The 12,884-nt window shown below is 41.0% G+C and overlaps 1 protein-coding gene across 1 annotated transcript; it reads left to right on the forward strand.

Annotated features, from left to right (window-relative positions):
* Nucleotides 1–10,688: 10,688 nt before the first annotated feature.
* On the forward strand, nt 10,689–12,657 carry LOC118486452. Its single transcript, XM_035982916.1, has 2 exons — nt 10,689–11,554; nt 11,661–12,657. Exons 1-2 carry the CDS (start codon nt 10,689–10,691, stop codon nt 12,655–12,657), a joined length of 1,863 nt encoding a protein of 620 aa, XP_035838809.1.
* The last annotated feature ends 227 nt before the right edge of the window (nt 12,658–12,884 follow it).

A 12,884-nucleotide genomic window follows, 5' to 3' on the forward strand; every position in this document is an offset into this window, starting at 1 on the left:
TCTCATCAATGCCAATTATGCCATCCGACACCGAAAGAAGCTTCATACCATTCAGTTTTAACAAATATTTAAACCAATTTTTATCAAAAGCTTTGGTATGTAAATCAGCTTTCTGTTCGTAAGTGTGGATTTTCTCAATTCGTATCAACTTTTTCTCGAAACAATCGCGAATAAAGTGATGACGAATTTCTATATGTTTAGTTTTAGCGTGATGTACTGGATTCTTTGTTATATTTATTGCGGCCTCATTATCAACAAAAAGAGGTGTGTTAAGAAACTGCAAACCGTAGTCGCGCATCTGTTGCTGTATCCACAGGATCTGAGAGCAGCAACTGCTAGCAGAAACGTACTCCGCTTCACATGTAGATAACACCACAGAAGTTTGTTTCTTACACTGCCAGGTAGCCAATCTAGGTCCAAAGAACTGGCATCCTGCAGTTGTTGATTTTGTATTAACTTTGCAGCATCCGAAATCCGAATCAGAATACCCTTCGAGCGTAAAGTCTCCTTTTCTAGGATACCACAACCCCAATGAAGGAGTTCCTTTCAGGTAGCGTAATATCCTCTTCACAATAATCATGTGCGAAGCTCTTGGGTTTGATTGATATCTTGCTGCGAGGCACGTTGGGTACATGATGTCAGGACGTGAAGCAGTTAGGTACATCAAAGAACCTATCATGGAACGGTAGAACGTTTCATCAGCCCTGTCTCCGGTGAGATCTGGGTGAATCCCATGATTTGTTGCAAGTGGGGTAGCAGCTGGAGTAGAACTTGACATTCCAAATTTCTCTAGAATATCATGCACGTACTTTGTCTGATAAATGAAAATTCCCTCAGATAGTTGTTCAACTTGTAAACTCAGAAAGAATTTCATCTCCCCCATTCATGACATTTCGAACTTTTGCTTCATCACTGATTCAAAGTCTTTACACAATTTCTCATTTGTCGACCCAAAGATTATATCGTCCACATAAATCTGAACTATCAGAAGATGACCGTCGAACTCTTTAGTGAAGAGAGTGGCATCCACTTTTCCACGAATGAACTTATTGGCTAGTAGGTGTTGAGACAAAGTCTCGTACCAGGCTCTCGGGGCCTGGTGTAAACCATACATCGCTTTGTCCAATAAGTAGACCTTGTTTTTGTGGATTGGGTCAGTAAAGCCCGGCGGCTGACCGACATAAACCTTCTCTTTGACCTTCCCATAAAGAAACGCCAATTTTACATCTAGCTGATATACTTTGAAGTTCTTCCAAGACGCAAATGCAAGGAAAATTCTGATTGCCTCTAGTCGTGCCACAGGAGCATAGACTTCTGTAAAATCAATCCCCTCCTGTTTACTAAAGCCCTGAACAACGAGTCGAGCTTCGTTCCTTACAACAACTCCTCTGTCGTCTCTCTTACACTTAAATACCCATTTCGTATTGATTTTCCTTTGACCATCCGGTAAATCCACTAGCTTCCACACTCCCAACTTTTCAAACTGACTTACCTCTTCTTGCATCGCAATGACCCAAGAGTCTTCAGTAAGCGCCTCTTTATACATTCTCGGTTCGATCTGCGAAATAAAACAACTTAATGAAAATTCAGTTTGTAAAGATGCTACTGTAGAATAAAAACATGTTAAGCCCTGGTCTATTTGACGTCTTGTGCGAACGCCTGCTTGCAATTCTCCTATGATCAACTCCTCTGGATGATATGAAAGAGTTCGCGGCATTACTTCGCTTGGAACATCCACATTGCCCTCCAGATTAGTAACATTCTGATCTGCATCTTGTTCACCAACTTGGTTTGTTTGACTTGAAATCTGGATCTGCTCCCCCTCAGAATTTGAATCACCATGATCAAATACTGGCATGTTCTCAGCTTCTTGATCATCATTCACTGCCGACTGATTACCAGGAGCAACTTCATCATCATGTTCACCAGCATTGCTAGGACCTGCTTCATCGTCATTTGAAGTTTCCTGAGGTCTTCTAGAATACTCAGCTGGGAACCTTTGCTGCGACTCATACTCTCGCAAAATATCCAGCTCATCAAAGAAATCTTCATCATCCTCTGATTCTTCTCTCATGTCAAACGAATCCCATAGTTTGTCATAATGATAACGCCATGAATCTCCAGGATTCTGCGGCGGCATAGTATAACCTTCACATTCAACATTTGCAGCTTCAATAATCCGCTTCTCACTTGGAACGAAGACATGTCGCATCGGATTTGCATAACCAACAAATATTCCCTCAATGCACTTCGGACCAAACTTTCCATAAGGCTCTATAACTGTACAGGGTGACCCGAACGGTCCTAGATACTTCTAATTTGGTTTGCGATTATTGATCAGCTCAAAGCATGTTTTGTTGAATTTCTTGACAGTGAGAACCCTGTTGAGCGTATAGCATGCGGCGGAAACAGCTTCAGCCCAAAAATTAATTGGTAACTTTGAATCTGCGAGCATCGTTCTAGACGTCTCGATTAGTGTCCGGTTTTTGCGTTCTGTGACTCCATTCTGCTGCGGACTGTATGGAGCACTAAACTCATGCAAAATACCTCTTTCATCACAAAATTCTTCCATCTTGCTGTTCTTGAATTCGGTACCATTGTCACTACGAATTCTTTTAATACGCCTTTGGTACAGATTCTCAATTCTTTTTAACAACGCCATCAAACTGTCAAATGTTTCGTCTTTCGTCTTCAAGAAAGAAACCCACGAAATCTGGAATAATCATCAGTAACGACCAAACAGTAGTAATCTGCTGTAATACTTTTGACATTCACATGACCAAATAAATCCATGTGTAGTCTTTCCAGAGGTCTTGAGACTGAATTAACTTGCTTTGTAGGGTGTGACTTTTTCTTCTGCTTGCCTTTAACACAACTAATGCACTCCCCTTCCAGATGAAAACCTTTGACATGAACTCCTGTAACCAAATCGTTATGCACCAAATGATTCATTTTTCTAAGATGTATATGCCCCATCTTCCGGTGCCACAATCTCGATTCTTTTTCAGTTGCTCTGGACACAAAACAGTGAGCTTGACCCGTGGTTGTAGTAGCTACGCTCATATCCAACATGTACAGATCATTAACTCTCGGTGCCCTCATGATAATCCATTCCTCAGGGATTACAAATCCTGGTTTCAAGATCAAACATTCTTTGTCAGTGAAGTGAGTAGTATACATCCTGTCACAGATCTGGGAGATACTCAGCAGATTATTTTCCAGCTCAGCAATGTAGTTAACTCTCTCAAACATCACAATCCCGTTGGATAACGTTCCTTCACCAATAATCCTTCCTCCTTGATTACCTGCAAAACCTACGTATGCTCCATTTATGTTTCCTACATCATATAACAACGCAGTCTTCCCTGTCATATGTCTTGAAGCTCCATTATCCATGATCCATCTGGATACAAGTTTTGGAAGATCCTGCACATAACACACTTTGACTTAACGAACTTCAATAAAGATGCCGATTCATGCTTCGCGATCCAGGAAGCTCCGGCAATTCAAATTGTTTAGTCAAACATGGTGTCTACCCATGCCTCATCAGCCTTGGGTGTAACCTTGACTCTCGCAATTTGAATTTTGAAGTTTTCAGCCTTAAGAGGTGGAAAATTTGCATCATAATCAATTTGAATTGAATCCTCAGAAGGTGAAATCTGTTTCTCAGTTTTAGGTTTCCACACTTGTTGAGATAATGCAACCCATTTATAAAACTTGTCGTTTTTAGTTACCACTTTCTTTACAGGTTCATTTTTCACCTTGGTGTTGTCATTTTTCACATTCTTTTTCTCAGCAACCATTGGTGCTTTACCCTTCACCTCAACTTTCTTCTGTTGAGTCTTCACAGTTTCAGTCTTAGGCTTCACGTTGGTACACTTTCATGCAATGTGACCAACTTGATTACATCTGAAGCATGTTCGAGTATCAACAACTCGACTTGTGCCTTCAGACTGAGACGTGAAGCTCTTTTCTCGAAGAATTCTTCATTTGATTTTGAAAAAATTTCTTTCTCTTCATCAGCAAGTGAACTCGAATTGTTCACAAACTTTTTCTTTTCAACAAACCTCTTGTTTTGAACGTTTCTTTTCTGATAAGGCTTACCCCCTGATAACCACCCGACCAATTGTTTCGATTCTTGTTGTTATTATAAAAACGTGATGGATTCACAGATTTCTTGTTGTAAGCTTTTTTCTTTCTCAAAACTCATTTTTCTTTTTGTTTGACTCAGCTTGTTCACTTCTGACAACTCAACTTCGACCAACTTGAAAACGTTTGTCAATTTGTTCACATTAACATTCTCAATCGGAAACTCAGAATCCGAAAATAACTTATCTGAACTCAACATCTTGTACATGACAAGATTTGATTCTTCATTTAAGTTGTTCTTGGACTTTTGTTTCGGAATGTATTTGTCCAAGAAACATCCATCTTCCTCAGTAGTGTCACTATCAGTTTTTAGCACATTTTCAACAACACTTTTTACAACATCATTTTGGACACTATCATGATTGGAAGATGTGAACGTGACATCAATTGAATCCGGAAGATTCATTTCACTTTCTTCTTCGATTTCAACCAACCCTGATTGCTTCATTTGATTTTGAAAAAATTTCTTTCTCTTCATCAGCAAGTGAACTCGAATTGTTCACAAACTTTTTCTTTTCAACAAACCTCTTGTTTTGAACGTTTCTTTTCTGATAAGGCTTACCCCCTGATAACCACCCGACCAATTGTTTCGATTCTTGTTGTTATTATAAAAACGTGATGGATTAACAGATTTCTTGTTGTAAGCTTTTTTCTTTCTCAAAACTCATTTTTCTTTTTGTTTGACTCAGCTTGTTCACTTCTGACAACTCAACTTCGACCAACTTGAAAACGTTTGTCAATTTGTTCACATTAACATTCTCAATCGGAAACTCAGAATCCGAAAATAACTTATCTGAACTCAACATCTTGTACATGACAAGATTTGATTCTTCATTTAAGTTGTTCTTGGACTTTTGTTTCGGAATGTATTTGTCCAAGAAACATCCATCTTCCTCAGTAGTGTCACTATCAGTTTTTAGCACATTTTCAACAACACTTTTTACAACATCATTTTGGACACTATCATGATTGGAAGATGTGAACGTGACATCAATTGAATCCGGAAGATTCATTTCACTTTCTTCTTCGATTTCAACCAACCCTGATTGCTTTTTCGTGTAATTATCCAAAATCGGCGGTGGAACTCTATGAAAACCCACCCCGGTTCCATCAGAATAAACATCTTCGCCGGCTTTGTTTTTCCCGATGGGTTTGGGAACAATGTGTTGCAAAACAAAGCTTGCAGAGTTGTAATTGTTAAGCTTCAACTGGATTCGCTCGTTTTCGATTTCAGCCTCTTGAAATTTAAGTTTCAGTTTAGCGATTTCATCCAGTTGTTGGTTGATTGATTCTTCTTTTACTCTAAGCACTGCTTTTAATTGAACATTTTCTTTATAAGTTTTACCATTTCGATCATCATTATCTTTCATTGTGCTTTTGAGTTTTTCAAACTTCTCAGAGATCTGACGGTTTTCAAGAATTAACTTTTCATTTTCTTGTTTAATTTTGCCATGATCAATTTTATCATTTTCAATTTTGTTAGTTAATTCTTTTATCCGTTCAGTCGAAGCTTTAACTCTTTTGTCACGATCAAGAATTTGATTCTCAACGCTTCTGACTTTTGCTGTCAGATCTTCAACTTTCTTACCATTGAGATACGTGACTGTATTACAAAATTTTCATTCTTTGATGCAATTTTTGCAATCAACATTTCCATCAATTTTCTTACCTGATACATTCGTTGGCAAGTTTGAACTGACCTGGCTTTTTGACTCAGACACGGAGTTAGAGTCTACCTCAAGTGCCTTAGCAGCCAGCACTTTGTCAGCCATTTTTCTGAGGTTTTCAGCAGTTAACTCCTGCGTTGTGTCAATAACCCCAGTATCAACTTTCTTTGCCTTCTCTATCTCTTCTTTCTCCTTCTTCTCTTTCTCTTCTTTCTCTTTCTCGTCTCTAGTTCCCCACCATTTATTCTGCCAATAATCATCCTCATCTTTGAACTCCTTGATTATTGCTTCCAGATCAAGAGTTTTGTCATCAACCGCAATATTTCCATTTTGATCAAGATAACACTCCCTGTCCGGATCCCATCTTCTCGCTCTCTTCGCTTCCAAATAGATACCAGATATTCGAATTATTCTGTTTTCAGCCAACATTTTTCTGTGTTTATACTTTTTCTCTTCAGTTCGGTTATCTTTCCAAGGAACAGGTTCATTCTTTGCCATGAACGCGTAACCAACCGCATCTTCCTCTGGTAGAACCTCTTCATTCCAATCATAACCCTCATCATCATAAATCACCACAAGAGCTCTAGATTTCTCTTTGTTGTCTTCAACCTGCTTCAATCTGGGCGGCTCCGATTTATTTTGATGATATATCGCCTTCTTGTAATAGTCTTCTCTGAAAGGGTTCTCCGAATCATCAGCATATGCGTTTCTGCATTCTCGCTTGAAGTGACCTTTCTGCTTACACTTGAAGCATGTCACTTTGGACTTATCAAAATCCAGCTTGGTAGATGGACCACCAATTGTCTTCCTGCCGATTATTTCCATGAAACGCTATGCTCGACGAACAGCACTGGCCATGCACCAACGAATGTCGATTATTTGCATTTCTTCAGGATCTATTTGATCATAGTCCTCTTTCGTTAGGTTGGTGTTGCCTATCTTCCCTGCTACTAACCCTTCATATGACTCCAACACTGATGCTAGAAAGATCATCTGCTGTTTAGCTGACTCCTCATCAAAATTCTGAGCATTCTTTAAGTCTATTGCGATGTTGCATTGAAACCGATTCTTTGCATCAGAATGACTTGCAGATGAAGAAGATCCACTGTGATAACCACTGTGATTTCTACTGCTTTGACCACTTTGACTTTCTTTGCTTGCTGTGGACACATTCTCAGCAGAAAACGCCGTCTTGGGAGAAGTTGCTTTTGGCATCATGCTTTTTGGATAATACAAATCCAAATTCTACTGGTAAGATGAGTGATTGACTTTGTATGTTTCTTTAGTTCCGACTCGTGACTTTCAAGTCTCTCAATCAACAAATCCACAGTCAACTTTTCAGGCTCGATAGTGTTCTTCAGCATCAGCGCATAATATCTCCAATCCATCTCGTCTGGCAATGAATCGAACAACTTGTCTACTAGCTCATTGTTAGAATATGTAATTTCATGTCTAGCTAGCTCCAGTTTCAAATGCCCAAACCTCTCGATCATCTTTGACACTGATTCATTCTTTAGACAACCAAATAAATCAAATTCTTTCCTAAGAAGTTTCTTTTTACTTTTCACAATTTCAGCACTTCCTAGACATTTTGTTTCTAGCTTTTTCCAGAGATCTTTTGCATTTGAATAATCGATCAATGAGATTATGTCTTCCCGGACGGACTGAAATAACAATGCCACACATTTTTGCTCAGCAACAAATGATTCAATCTCCTCAGCTGATATTAAAGTTTCACCATTTTTGTTTCCATCTAGATAACCATTTTTCAGACTCCTCCAGCTGGGAAATGCAAATGCCATCAACCAATCTTCAAACTTTCTTGACCACCGACTGTATTCCTCGATAGCCATTAGCTTTGGAGGTTTATTGAAGGTTCCAAAGGCACTTTCAGATTCCCAAGCTTCCTTTTTCTTCGGATTTGGCGGATTCTCATTCGTATTGCTTGACGAAGTATCATCATTTCCAGAATTTCTAGAGAATGCGTACATATCGCTAAACGGGTTCAAGAATATGTCATCCATCTTGAATGTACCTGCAAAATCAGCAAACACTTAGAAAAATTTTCGAAATTTTGAAAAATGATGACTAATAAGTGAAATCAGCTTCTTGATGACACAAAAGCGAAATCACCAGTATGACAAATAAGCGAAATCAGTATATGTGACTGATAAGCGAAATCAGTCTGAAAGTGGCAGATAAGCGAAATAGCAGTGTCACAAAAGCGAAATCAGGAGACACTGTCCCTATGAGCGAAACCTGATTGTTCAAATAAGCGAAATCCAGAAATTAATGTCCGTATGAGCGAAATTAAGGTGACTTATGAGCGAAATCCTTCGATTATCGTAAAAGCGAAACCCTGTTTTTAACCAGTTTTTACCATTTTTAAACCGTATTTTAACCTGATTCTTTCTAGGGTTTATTATTACTGTGTTTCACACGTTATATTCGAAATTCAGACCACTTCAACCGTAGGAACCAGTTCAAATCGAAAAAGTATGAAAGAAAGTGAGTAGAAGTAAGAGAATCTGGTAGAATCAAGCTGTAGTAGTATGAACTCCTCGTCCTGAGCTCTGATACCACTTGTTGGACCGGTTTCTGACCCTAAACAGTCAGTATATGGTAGTTCATCTCCAAATACAAAGGCGGAATCAATGCAAATGAAGTTACACAGTTTTTCCTCTTTAATTCCTTCTCTATTGATGCTTTCTGATTACAATTTGACAGAGTTTCGTTACCACAAGCATAACCAGGTTTCGCTCTAGTGAACTGACTTCATTTAACTGGTTTCGCTCATGGTGACTATATATACTATGACAGATTTCGCTCCAATGACATGCCATATGAGCGAAACCTCCAAGATCCCTATAAGCGAAACCTCCTTAATGACATATGAGCGAAACCTCTACTACACATGTACATATAAGCGAAACCTATACATTAAACCTAATTTTGACTTTCAAGCTCCTATGATGACTTAACTTGACCTAAGACTCAATGCAAACGTAGTCAACAGACATTTCGTGCATCAACATCAGAGTATTCACAAGCGTTGGTTGTATGGGAGGGTGGAATATGCCGATGTGGTGCCATCTGTTTCGCGCCTGGTTCGACAGCCTTCCGCCAGGAAAGATCACATCGTTGGTTGACTTCAGAACCCAATTCGTAAATCATTTCAGCCAGCAAAGACGTTACCAGCGCGACACAGCTGAGGTAACAGACATCTGGCGCAGAGAAAACGAGGGGCTAGAAGATTTCATCACTCGCTTTAACAAGGAGTGTTTAGAGATTGGTGGTGTAAGTGAACAATTAATGCGTGCACACTTCAAGAAAGCCATTCGATGTGATAGCCTCATCAGGACTATCACAGGCAAAGATGGTATGCCAAAGGAATGGGACAAACTCATGGAAGCCGCAAAGATAGTAGCGCAAACTGAAGAGTCATTGGCTGGTAACAAGAACTCCTACACCGAAGATCATTTTTCCAAAGGAAGCTCGCGCGATAACAAAAGGCGCAACAAAGGCAAAAACCCTGGATGGAAAGCTAACCAATCCAGTGGCTATGATGAAAGACCTCACTTCAGAGAGGACGCGCGAGACACAATCGATCGCATTGGTTTTCGAAAGGAAGTCAGGAACGAGAATCGAGAAAAGCACTGGACTCCGCTCATTAAAACACCAAAAGAGGTGCTCATGACGGAGAACCACGACTTCAAGGCTCCAAAGCCTATGACGAACAAGAAAGTCCAAGACCCAAATCTATACTACGACTTCCACAAGGATACAGGTCATCTGACAGATGACTGTATCAGCTTAAGGCAAGAAATTGAAAAAGCGCTAAAGAGCGGGAAACTAAGCCATCTGGTAAAGAATGTGTGTAAGGAGACGCGCCAAATTCAGCGCAATGATGATGGAAACCAAAAGAAAGTCAGGCGTCTGGAAACACACATGGTTAACAGGCCAAGGTACAGTGCAAGAGATAAGGGCAAGCGCCCATTCGAACCTGCATGGCAAGAGCAACAGGTTATATTTCCGGTAGTACGCAGGGGACCACGTGCCACGTGCCCCATCGTCATTACTGGTATCATCGGTCATTATGAAACAGAATACATATTTATTGATCCGGGAAGCACAGCTGATACCATCTATGAACAGTGCTTCAATCAGTTTGATGATGAAGATAAAGCGCGCCTTGAGCCAGTTGATTATCCTGTGTCAGGATTTTGCAATGAAATGGTCTTCCCACTAGGCCAAATCAGCTTCCCCGTCACGTTATCTGACGGGAAGCATTCAAGAACCACAAATGTCAACTTCATTGTGATGCCAGTCAAATCAAGGCACAATGTTTTGATTGGAAGAGAAGCCCAAGGAGAATTGAATATGGTAACCTCCACACCACACTCTACCATCGGGTTCCCAACCGAGACAGGGGTGGCGATTATTTATGCAAAGAAAGAGGTAATGTCAGCAGAGGATGCGCGCCCAACCAAAGCGGCGAAAATTTCAACAACTGAACCATAAAGGTGGGTTTTAAACCGCAAATACCCGGAACAGACGGTGACGATAGGCCACACAATCTCACCAAACATCAGAACGTACCTCAAACAACTTTTGTTCAGGAACATGGACATTTTCGCCTGGACTCCGGCTGACATGACCGGTGTCCCGCGTGATGTTATTGAACACTGTCTGAACACTTATCCCTCTGTTGAACCAAAAGTGCAAAGAAGGCGCAACCTAGGGGCGGATAAGACTAAAGCGATGAATGAGCAAGTTTGTGAGCTACTAAAAGCAGGAATCTTGAGGGAGGTGCGCTATCAAAGCTGGGTCGCGAACCCTGTCATGGTCGAGAAGTCAAATGGAGGATGACGAATGTGTGTCGATTACACCGATCTCAACAAGGCGTGCCCCAAAGATTGTTATTCATTACCGGAGATCGACAAAAAGATAGACTCTCTCGCGCCATACAGGCGGAAATGTTTTCTGGACTGCTACAAGGGGTATCACCAAGTCCAGATGAAGCTGGAAGATGAAGACAAGACAGCTTTTTGGACCGACCTCAGAATCTTCTGTTACACAAAGATGCCGTTCGGCCTCAAAAATGCTGGCGCAACATACCAGCGTCTGATGGATAAAATCTTTGCTGAAGATATTGGGAAGCATATTGAGGTTTACATTGATGATCTTGTAATCAAGAGTCCCGAGGAGGACCAAATTTTAAAAGATATAGAGAAGACATTCAACTCTTTGAGAAGTGTGAATATGAAGTTAAATCCAGCCAAATGTTCTTTTAGTATGGAGGAAGGCAAATTCTTGGGTTTCGTGGTTACAAATGGCGGTTTTAAAGTTAATCCTGAAAAGGTTCAAGCCATAGAGCAGATGCCATCACCCCGCATGATCAAAGAAATGCAAAGGTTGGCCGGCCGCCTAGCCACGCTTAACCGATTTCTATCAAACCACGCTGCAAAATTGTACCCTTTTATCAGTACTTTGCGCAACTGTGTGAAGAAGCAAGAATTCAAGTGGACGCCGGATGTAGAAGCTGCCTTCCAACAAATGAAAGAGTGTTTGATTAAGCTCCCTACCCTGACCGTGCCGTTTGAAAAAGAGCTAGTCATTCTGTACTTGTCTTCTTCGGACAAAGCAGTTGGGTCGGTATTATTGGTCGAGAAAGATGGAGTTCAGACTCCAATTTACTATGTTACAGATCCAGAAACAAGATATTCAACAATGGAAAAGTTAGTGCTTGCGCTGCTAGACGCCTCCAGGAGGCTGCGCAGATATTTCACGGGGCATGTGATCACAGTACTCACCAACTTTCACATCGGCACAATTTTACAAAAGCCAGAAACATCAGGTCGCCTTGCAAAGTGGGCAATCGAGCTGGGGGGGTCACAACATTCTATACAGGCCGCGCCCAGCCATCAAGGGTCAAGTTTTAGCGGACTGCATCACAGAAGTCCCAGAAGATAAGATCAAAGATTGTGTTGTTGACACTCCCATCAAAGACACGTCCGAGGGATTATGGTTGATGTACACCGACGGGGCCTCAAACGAAGATGGCGCAGGAGCTGGATTGCGCCTTGTTAGCCCTGAGAAACATGAATTTACGTACGCCATCAAGTTGGATTTCAAGAATACCAACAATGAGGCGGAATATGAAGCATTCCTGGCAGGCCAGCGCCTCGCCATCAAAATGGGAGCTCAAAACTTACAAGCACATGTTGACTCATTGCTAATCGCAAGTCAAATCAACGGGTTATATGACGCGAAGGGCAAAGTTATGGCTTTGAACTTTGAGCAGGCGAAGGAGTTGCTCCAGCAATTCAAATTATACAAAGTTGTTCATATCAATCGATCTGAGAATAAGCCAGCAGACGCGCTAAGCAAGCCAGCTTCAACAGCCTTCCAACACCTCACCAAAGATGTCAGGATCGAAGTCTTAAAAAACCCGTCTGTTCTGCTGAGACAAGTGAATGTAATTGAGATAGGGACACCATCTTGGATGACTCCTATCATCCAATATCTTCAAGAAGGAATTCTCTCGGAAAACAAAGCAGAAGCGAGAAAGATACAGAACAAGGCGTTGTTCTATGAAATGAACGGTGGAATCTTGTACCGAAGATCCTTCTTGGGGCCACTTCTGCGCTGTGTGGACCACCAAGATGCAAGTTACCTAATCAGGGAGATTCATGAAGGCATCTGCGGCATCCATGCGGGACCGCGCATGGTTGTCGCGAAGACAATGAACCCTGGTTACTACTGGCCAGGGATGCACATTGACGCTTTAAAGGAATTGCGCAAATGCGACTCCTGTCAAAGGCACGCCCCGAAAATGTGACAACTGGCACCAAACCGGTAATTTCCGTACACTTTAATTATTATTTAATGACTGCAATTATGTGCTTAAATGTCAACATTGACTGATTACATGATAAACAAGTGAATTCATGCACGTTGTATACTACAAAATATTGCTTCATGCATAAACAAGAGCGTTGCGTCAGTTGTACTAGTAAACTCACCGGTAAGACACACCGTGTCAACAGAACTGCAGAAAGCAGTCAG

This window comes from Helianthus annuus, chromosome 14, assembly GCF_002127325.2.
Source record: "Helianthus annuus cultivar XRQ/B chromosome 14, HanXRQr2.0-SUNRISE, whole genome shotgun sequence".
Lineage (NCBI taxonomy): Eukaryota > Viridiplantae > Streptophyta > Magnoliopsida > Asterales > Asteraceae > Helianthus > Helianthus annuus.

Coding starts and splice junctions, on each gene's coding strand:
- LOC118486452 (XM_035982916.1), top strand. CDS start 10,689: ATGTGTGTCGATTACACCGATCTCAACAAGGCGTGCCCCAAAGATTGT. Junction 11,555..11,660: donor AGATATTCAACAATGGAAAA/GTTAGTGCTTGC, acceptor ATTTTACAAAAG/CCAGAAACATCAGGTCGCCT.